This window comes from Centrocercus urophasianus, unplaced genomic scaffold, assembly GCF_019232065.1.
Source record: "Centrocercus urophasianus isolate 14NV4802_14NV808 unplaced genomic scaffold, USGS_Curo_1.0 seq_409, whole genome shotgun sequence".
Lineage (NCBI taxonomy): Eukaryota > Metazoa > Chordata > Aves > Galliformes > Phasianidae > Centrocercus > Centrocercus urophasianus.
In genome coordinates, this window is record NW_024884988.1 from 20977 (window position 1) to 30063 (window position 9087).

The following is a 9087-nucleotide window of genomic DNA, read 5'->3' on the forward strand; positions in this document are numbered from 1 at the left end:
TAGTTCTATGACTCTATGGTTCTGTAGTTCTATGACTCTACGGTTCAATGGTTCTATGACTCTATGGTTCTATTATGACTCTGTGATTCTATGGTTTTATGACTTTGACTATAGTTCCATGACTGATTCTGACAGCACTGCATGGGGTTTGTGGGACCAACCTGCAGTGGGAACCAGCATCAGGCTGTACCAGGAGCTGTGTGCTGTTTTCTGCTGCAGCTTCCCTCACCCAGCTGACAAGCGTCGACCATTCGAAAGGTCTTGAAGGGTTTCCATCCATGTGAAAGGAGCACATCAAGTGGCCTGGGATAGCTGCTGCGTTATTAGCATCATTAAGCAAGAGAGTTCATGTTACTAATGTCACTGGGGATTTGATAACTGGAATATCATGGACACATGGACCATGGTTGAGATCACTTGCAAAGTTTGGGAGGAAAATACCATCTGTTTCCTAATTCACCTCATGGTTGATCTGCCCAGGGTTGAGGTTGGTGCCTCTCCAGTCCCAGCTATTTGCCTGTGGTTTCAAGTGGTCATACAGAGATTTCTTACCAACCCCCCCCCACTAGTGGTGCAGGAGCTCATGTGGAACAGCCCTGTGTTTGTGAAAACCTCTTAGCCTGCAGGGTTCAGCTGAGCCTTCCCAGGGAAAGAGCACCCTGGTGAGCTAGGGGCTGCCTCCTGCTAGGGCTCCAGCCTTAAAAAGACAGGGCTGTTTTACTGAATTTTCACTCTCGTTTTTAATCACAGACAGGCCGGATCGAGCCAAACTACCCCAAAGTCTGCGGCCACCAGGGCAATGTGCTCGACATCAAGTGGAACCCCTTCATTGAGAACATCATCGCCTCGTGCTCCGAGGACACCTCGGTGAGTGGTGCGCTGCCCTGCTGATGGCTCAGCGAGCAAAGAGTGGGCAACTGGAAGACTGTGTAAATCCACAGCTGTGTGGCACACTGTGCACATCTGCACCTCGTGTGCCATCAGTGTAGGGGCTGCTGCTGGGGATTAGCCCCTCTGCTGTGCCCTGTGTCATGTGGCATTGAGTGCTGCTCTTTCTGTGTCCCTGCACAGCTGTGCACAGTGATGGCTTTTTGCAAGCCCAACAGCAGTGCTATTATTAATCCTTCCTGCTAGCAGAGACCGCAGGGCTGCGGCTGCTCTCGTGTCCTGGTGCATGCAGCAGTGTGAGCCAAGGGCAGCCCTGCCACTGGGGGGACACTGAATCAGGTCATCTGTATCAGATGACATCTGCCTCCCCCTTATTTGCTGGATGCACACGAGTCCATCCCAAAGAGTGTAACGGAAAGGAAAAAGGCTCTACAAGGGAGCGGAGCGTGGCCCATTCTGCACAGCAGAAGCCAGGCTTTGGGGTGACCCAGTTTTTGACAGCTCACAAAGACACTGCGTTTCACTGAATGCTGTCACCCAACAACTCGTCCTCTCCTTCAGCACCACTTATTGGTATTTTTTTGGTCACTGAGAGCTTGTCAAGGAAGTGTTTCAATGGGGAAGAAATGCAGATCATGGCTATGAATCATGGGGAGCTGTCTCCCACCTTGGATGATAACTTCTATACACTGCTAGGGGGGATTGCCCTCCTGCTGGGGATACGACCTCCCAATATGTGTCCTGTGCAGGTGCGGATATGGGAAATCCCAGAGGGGGGCCTGAAGAGGAACATGACAGAGGCAGTGCTGGAGCTGTATGGGCACAGCCGGCGCGTTGGCTTGGTCGAGTGGCACCCCACCACCAACAACATCCTCTTCAGTGCCGGCTATGACTACAAGGTGAGCCCAGGGAACCGCATGCAAACAGCTCCTGGTGTCCAAAACGCAACCATGCACCGTGCCTTGCACCCTCCTGTAGGCGTTGGTTTTGCACAAGGGGTGACCCCATAAAGATGGGCTGAGGGCTTTGGAAGCGATGAGCAAGCGGTTTCAGCACCCAGATGAATTTTAGGATGGCCCAAAACACAGCCTCACCCCCTCCACAGGTCCTCATCTGGAACTTGGACATCGGGGAGCCCGTCAAGATGATCGACTGCCACACGGATGTCATCCTGTGCATGTCCTTCAACACGGATGGCAGCCTGCTGGCCACCTCTTGCAAGGACAAGAAGCTGCGGGTGGTAGAGCCGCGCTCTGGCCGGGTGCTGCAGGTGAGGGGTCTGGAAGGGTCTGCAAATGGGGGCACAGGAGGGATCCCCAGTCATATCACAGCCCTTTGGGTGGAACGCAATAGAAGCTAAGAACAGGCAGCAATAGGAATGGAGGTGGGAAGGTGCGTGGCCTGGGGGAAGGCAGTGGTTTCCTGGCGGTGTTCATCTCCTGTCCTGTCCTGCAGGAAGCCAGCTGCAAGAACCACCGTGTCAACCGCGTGGTCTTCCTGGGCAGCACGAAGCGGCTGCTCACCACTGGGGTCTCGCGCTGGAACACACGGCAGATCGCGCTCTGGGACCAGGTCGGTGGCTGGGACTCCATTTCAGGGTACCATAGCTAAAGGTGGTCCCAAAATGCCCAGACTGGGGGGCTGGGAGAGCCCTGCCCGTGGCAAACCTCACTGGGGATGCCCTGCTCTGCATCCCTGGATGGGAGTCAGGGCATCTCCAACCTCCAGCACCACGTTAGAAGGCGGTGGGCTTATCCCAGTGCAATGCAAACCCTGTGACGTCTCCATTGCTGTACGGTTAAAAGCAATTTTTCCCATTGTGCAGGAAGATCTCTCCATGCCCCTCATTGAGGAGGAGATCGATGGGCTCTCGGGGCTGCTCTTCCCTTTCTACGACGCAGACACTCACATGCTGTATTTAGCTGGCAAGGTCTGTGGGCTTGGTGCCGGCACGGCAATGCTGGGAGCTGGTGCTGCAAACACCAGAACAAATCCCCTGCAGGCCGGGGCCAGGGGATGTTAGCATGATTTGTACTCGGTGCAGCACTAATCTCACTCTTCTCACTCCAGGGTGACGGCAACATTCGGTACTATGAGATTGGCTCAGAGAAGCCTTACCTGAGCTACCTGATGGAGTTTCGCTCCCCTGCCCCGCAGAAAGGACTGGGTAAGGATGGCAGCTTGCCCCGCTGCTAAGCCTTCCCTTGCAGAAGGTCAACCACAGGAGTGCTTAATGAAATGATGCTGATAGATGCATCCTGCAAAGCAGACATGAGGGGGGGCTGGGTGCCAAGGGGCAGCCAATGGAGGGTTAATCCAAAGCGTCCCATTGCTGAGTCTCCTTCCGCTGATGCTAAGCCTGGGTCCCTGCCAGGGTCACTCACTTGTTCCTCAATCAAAGCTGCTCATCCCTTTCCCACTGTCCCTATAAAAGCCCCTCTCTGCCCCACTGGGATGCATTCAGCCACGCGTGGGTCTTGTAATGATATGACCCACAGCTTTTTGGGGTCCTGGCTGGCTGGGTCTCAGCATTTGCAGCACTGGCGGTTATTACAGGGGAGTTATTTCACTCACCATTCGCAGGGGTGATGCCGAAGCATGGGCTGGATGTGTCTGCCTGTGAGGTCTTCCGCTTCTACAAGCTGGTCACCCTGAAGGGACTCATCGAGCCCATCTCCATGATCGTGCCAAGGAGGGTGAGTGCCCTAGGGGTGGACATCCTATCCAGCAGGTGGGTCTTCTTTGGTCCAGCCTTGGACCTTCCCATGGTAACATTTCCAACACATGCAGTTCGCAGTGGGTGGAGTTTGACCTGTGGGTAAGATGGGGACATCTTCAGAAGGTGCATTTCTGCACACTTCTGCCCTTGGCTGCTGCTTTTTGCTGTGCGAATGCTCAGCATCCATCAGCCCTGAGTTGAGTGCTGTAGCCCAGAGCAGAGCTCAGGGCCCTTTGGGAACTTTCCAGCTCTGTTGTCATCCTGATGGGTGACATTCATTTATTCTGCCTGCTGTAGATCAAATGCATCCTGTGGCCTCCACAGTGTGGCACTGGGCAGGGACAAAGGTGAAAGTCCTGTACAGCCCTGCACAGCCCTGGGATCGCTGCCTTGCAGAGCATGAGCTCAGTGCACAGCCCTGGGATGCTTTCTTTCTGGTTTGACTCAGCACAGTAAACGTGGGTTTGTTGTTTTTCCTGGATGCTGCCACGTGGCTGCATTATTGCACGCTGATGGAGGGAGGGAGCAATTGCAGTGCATGGATGGGATCCTTTATGGAGCTCGGTGCTTTTATTTCCCTGTTCTGTAGTCGGAGACGTACCAAGAGGACATTTACCCCATGACCCCGGGCACGGAGCCGGCCCTCACGCCAGACGAGTGGCTGAGCGGAGTGAACAGAGGTAAAAGAATGAACCACAGCCCTGCAGGCGTCTGTGGCTCAGTCCTGGCAGTGGGGGGAGCCCCAAAAGCAGCCCTCGCTCAGCCCCTGCTCTGCCCTCAGACCCCATCCTGATGTCACTGAAGGAGGGCTACAAGAGAACATCCAAAATCGTCTTCAAGGCACCAGTGAGAGAGAAGAAGAGCGTGGTGGTGAATGGCATTGACCTGCTGGAGAACGTGCCGCCCCGCACCGAGAACGAGGTGGGGAGCACCGTGCCGTTAGCGTGGCCCCAGGCTGGTCGTTTGGGTCCTTCTGGGGCATTTTGGGGGGTAAGGTTCGTCTGCAGCCCAACCAGCTGCTGCGCTCTGGCTCTCTGCTCCCAGTTGTGCATTCCTGGGGCACCCCGCTTTAAACCTGCTGGATGCACCCAAACGAGCAGTGTGATGCTCCTGATTTTTGTTTTAATTAAATCCTCCTGGAACAACACTGGGAAATGCTGGGGAAACATAGAGGAAGCTGGCTTTCTCGCAGGGTGCATGCACAGGGTAGGGAAATGCAACCCTAGCAAGGAGGAAGTGCGTTGCTGCCATGGCATTGCAAGAGCAGCAGAGTTGCAAAAACAACAGGGCTGGAAAACAGAAGGGTTGCAAAGCAGGAGGTTATGCAGCAGCCCCGCTTCAGCTCCGCTCCCATCTCCTTGCAGCTCCTTCGGATGTTCTTCCGGCAGCAGGACGAGATCCGGCGGCTGAAGGACGAGCTCTCGCAGAAAGACATTCGGATCCGCCAGCTACAGCTGGAGCTGAAGAATTTACGCAACAGCCCGAAGAATAATTAACTTCCAGGGACGTTTTATAAATAAACTCTCTTTGTTTATACTCGCTCTTTAATTTTATTGTATCCACTTACACAGAATACGAGCCAGAAGTCAAGTGACCTGCCAAGAGCCCACTGCTAACTGGAAACAAGTCCTCGTTGCCTCGTCTGCACTCAATGCAGCTCCAGCACAAAGGAGGGGAGCTGGGTGCACCGGCTGCCCTGGAGCTGGCAGAGGGCACCGTGGTTCCTCGCTGTTAATCTTTTTCCTATGCAAAACGTGACAGAGATTCCCTCGGCTGCTAAACTGGAACTGGGTTAGCACAGCGCGGGAGCTGCAAATGGTGTTTGTGCGCGTGGTCACGCAGCACTTCCTTCAAACGTTGAAAGAAAAACATTGAGAGCAGTACGGCTGGATGTCCTAACCACAGAGGTATTTTTGCTCCTTCCCCTCCACGGAGGGACCTGACCTCCTCCTTTGCCCCTGGACAAGGGCGTGAGGGCACAGCACACCCACGTGTACAATCACAGGTTGTGAATTAGGCCTTTAGCGCACACCAAATACTGCTAGTTCCTCTCTTTTCACTAAATCAAGTCGCTGAGTCGCCTAGCACTACCTGTGCAATGGTTTCTCCCTGTTGATTTTCGTTGTGCCCCATACCCGACGCTTCCCCGTCTTTACATTCCATGTGCTGTCATTGCCTATTATTTATGCTATCACGGACTAGTGACAAAATAAAATGTTTTCAAGATAGCAAAACCTTGCTGCCTGCTTCTTTCTTCAAATCACAAGCGACCAAGAGTCCTGGGCACGGGTCCCAAAAGGCTTTTCTTTGCAGGGATGAGAAATTCAATCCATGCCATCGCTTCCCCAGCACCATCCTGGTCCTGTGTGCAGTTATCCACGTCTGCGCCCTTACCCGAAGGCAGCAGGCTAGCACCTCTTTAATTCACCTTTTGCATGGGAAGATGGATTGTTTCTCCCAGGCCCTTGGAATCCAAGTGAAATGAGCCCAATTATGGCTGCAGGTTGGGGATGATTAATGAGGCCATCAGCATATCTGCGCACATCAGCACAAACCCAGCAGGTTTGGTGCCTGCACTGAGGGGGGGATGTGGGTGCCCGCCCTGCCTCCTACTGCCCAGCTCCTCCCAGCCCTATGAAAGCCCCACAGACAGACAAGCCCTGGTTCTGCAGTTTCTAGGGCAAACCCCGGGTGAGGCTATTGCTGCTCCTGCGCTTGCACCTTTTCCTCCAGCTCCCTCCTCTCAGTAACAGCTTGAATTCTTCCTGACATCTCCTCTCGTGCCATCTGGGTGCTATTTAAAGCAGAAAGGCCCATTTTGGGGAACTCGAGCCATCCAGTTTTAGCGCTGAGCTCCCTGTGCTGCTCCAACCTTATGGCTTCACCATAAGGACCGACCCAATCTCCCCTTGTCCCTGCAGGATGGGGCCATGAGACAGCTTCTGCACTGAGCTGCATCCCAGCTGCCTGCTCTGCTTTTGGGGCTGGGGGGTGTTTCAGCACTTCTGGGCAGTCTGCAGTGTTTTACCAGGGTCTAAATAAGACCCATGACATAAAGCTCCCAGTTATTTTTTCCGTTTCTCTTGCAAGCGTTACAATTTGCTTAAAGCCTAAAGATGCTTCCCTTGCATCCTGGGATGCACAGCACCTCCAGGACCTTTTGCAACCTCAGCAATTCTGAAACACCTGATTTAGCTGCAGGATTTTCCAGGCTCTCCCCACACAAATCCAAGCAGAAGGCTCGCCCTTCATTCGTGCTGCTGATGGCACAGCTTCAGGGACAGTGGGTTAGAAGGAGAAAGGATTCAGAACTCAGCCGCCAGCAGCAGCAGCCGGCCCTTTCCCAGCGCAGCCCTAGCCAGGGATGTTTCCTTCCTGCTCTGCTTTCCCCATCCGTGCTCAGCCTTATCACCCTGACCTACTTTCTGCTTCCTGGAGGTTGTGCTCTGTCGGAGGCAAATGCTTGGCTTGGCCGCGTGGTGCTTCCCATCCTTCACATTATTGGTTCCAGCATCTTTGGAGCGAGCGCCTGCTGGAAAAGATCTCCTGTGATTGAGCCCCTTTAACATACAGACAATGTAAGAACTGCTTTCTGAAAGCAAAAATTGAGCAATTTAAGAAAAGAAGAGCCCCTGTGTTTTTGCCTGTCAGTTAAATCAGTGGAGTTTCCCATCAATGAGCTGAGGGTGCTGCTGGCCCTGCCTTCCCCGCCACCCCGAGGCTCCGCGTGCTCAGGGCTGCCCTTGGGAGCTCAGATTTCTCATAGCTAAAAAGAAGAAAAAACAAAACAACCCACATTTTTAAAACGATGCACTGCTGCTTTCTGACCCAAAGCAAGACCCCCTGCGAGGAGGCTTTCAAACACAGCCAGGGCTCAGCATGGGAACATTCCATCCCCTGCAATATTGCCCGGCAGCACTGAGCTCAGACTGCTTTGCAGCAGAATTACAATTGTAGCAAAGGTGCTCCAGGAAGGTGTTAGAAGTAAAAAGTGGTTTTCTCACAGGAGGGATGTTCCAAGAGCTTGGCTGGTTCTCCCTCTGCCGATGCTTCCATTCTCCATGCACATTTTGCACTGGTGCAGCTTCCAATTGTAACAGAAAAACAGAAACTCCAAACAGAAGATTGTTAAAGCCAGAAATTCTCCACTGGGTTTTTGTTGGCTCTGGCAAGGAGGAGTGAAAGCAGCAGTGTCAACAAACAACTGATAGCAGAAAAGGAGCACGATGCCATTCTCCAGCCCAAACACTCAGAGGAGAAAGTGGGAACGGCCAAGCTGAGGAAAACAGGCATTTGAATGAGCTGCAGCCGTTTGTTATTTATTTTTACTTTTTCTTGGGCTTTCCTGCTGATCTGTCACCAAATGCCAGGCTCTGGGCAGTTTTTTTTCCCTATGAGGAAGCTGCAAGTTGGTACCTCTAGCTACTTAGGAAACAAGCCCTTGGCAAGCAGCACGTCAATGCCATGCTTAGAGAAATAATGAGGAAAACAGCCACATTAAGCAAAGCTCCATTTTGCCCTCAGTGGTGGCAGCAAAGCCTTGCAGCACCCCCTTCCCAGCACAAAGGTGTAACCAAAATCCTGCTTCCTACCTGCAGTCAGTGTACCAGCAGTGCTAAACCATGCACAGGGCTCTGCTGCAGCAAGCAGGCAGTAAACAGTGGCCCTGCATTAGCAGCAGGCTCACTGCTGCACCTCTCTTTGGGAAACCTCATTAATTTCAAAGTAAGCTTTGAGATAATCAGCAGTACAAAGAGAAGTGTCACTTAATTGACACCTGGGTCAGTCACTGCTTATGAAAGGGAAGAGCTTAGGGGTGTCTGCATGTTTCCCAGATGAAAGTGAGAGCTGCTTTGCAAGGCAGCGGTGGCTTGCTAGAGCCCATGGGTGACAAAGGTTAAAACAAATGTCACTCCAGCACTGCCACGTGAAGCCGTGCTGCTGCATCTCCTGCATGCAAAGGGGCACAGGGAAGCAGTGTGCTCATTTCCAAGTCTCTGGCTCGTTCTGGAGGAAGGGTCAGGTCCAGCTGCTGCTGAATGCTTTGAATAGCTTGAGTGAAAACTTCCACCTTCAGAAAAACACTCAGAGGCCGAGCTTGCCAGTACAAAGCTCACCTGGAACCTTTGAATTTGAAGCTGGTTCAATGACACAAAGGCTCTGTTTGGGTTGGAGCTTGTGAGCTCTTCAGTTTGTCTTTGCTACTGGTTGCTGCTGTTTGCTTTGCAGGACTATGACCCTGCCTGGCCAGGCTTTGGCTTTGCAGCAGCAGACCCCGGCTGGGGTGGGAGCAACAGTTTGCCTGCTTCTCAAAAACAAACAGCCAAAAAAAAAAAAAAAAAGCCCACAAACAAAACCCCAACCCACCACCACCAGCAGCCTGCCTGTTACAACAAGATTTGTTCAAAGAGACCCGATGAAGGATGAGCGCACGATGCTCTGCAGCTCCTCGCTCTCCTCTTGCACGGCACACAAACATG

General features: G+C 52.9%; 1 protein-coding gene and 1 long non-coding RNA gene across 3 annotated transcripts in view; one reads left to right on the forward strand and one right to left on the reverse strand.

Moving 5' to 3' along the window:
- Nucleotides 1–4022, reverse strand: part of LOC122168121 — a 9722-nt gene extending 5700 nt beyond the window's left edge. Inside the window, exons 1-2 of the long non-coding RNA XR_006171192.1 lie at nt 3463–4022; nt 162–2177 (exon numbers count right to left, since the gene is read on the reverse strand). This is a non-coding gene — a long non-coding RNA (uncharacterized LOC122168121). The remainder of the gene's footprint in view (nt 1–161; nt 2178–3462) is intronic.
- CORO2B (coronin 2B) overlaps nt 1–5841 on the forward strand; it is a 21560-nt gene extending 15719 nt beyond the window's left edge. For both annotated transcript variants that reach the window (XM_042833178.1, XM_042833177.1), the window contains exons 3-12: nt 751–867; nt 1638–1787; nt 1994–2158; nt 2344–2460; nt 2714–2818; nt 2959–3055; nt 3472–3584; nt 4197–4287; nt 4389–4528; nt 4972–5841. In XM_042833178.1, coding sequence (XP_042689112.1) covers nt 751–867; nt 1638–1787; nt 1994–2158; nt 2344–2460; nt 2714–2818; nt 2959–3055; nt 3472–3584; nt 4197–4287; nt 4389–4528; nt 4972–5103 — 1227 coding nt within the window. In that variant the 3' untranslated portion in view covers nt 5104–5841. The remainder of the gene's footprint in view (nt 1–750; nt 868–1637; nt 1788–1993; nt 2159–2343; nt 2461–2713; nt 2819–2958; nt 3056–3471; nt 3585–4196; nt 4288–4388; nt 4529–4971) is intronic.
- Nucleotides 5842–9087: the final 3246 nt, after the last annotated feature.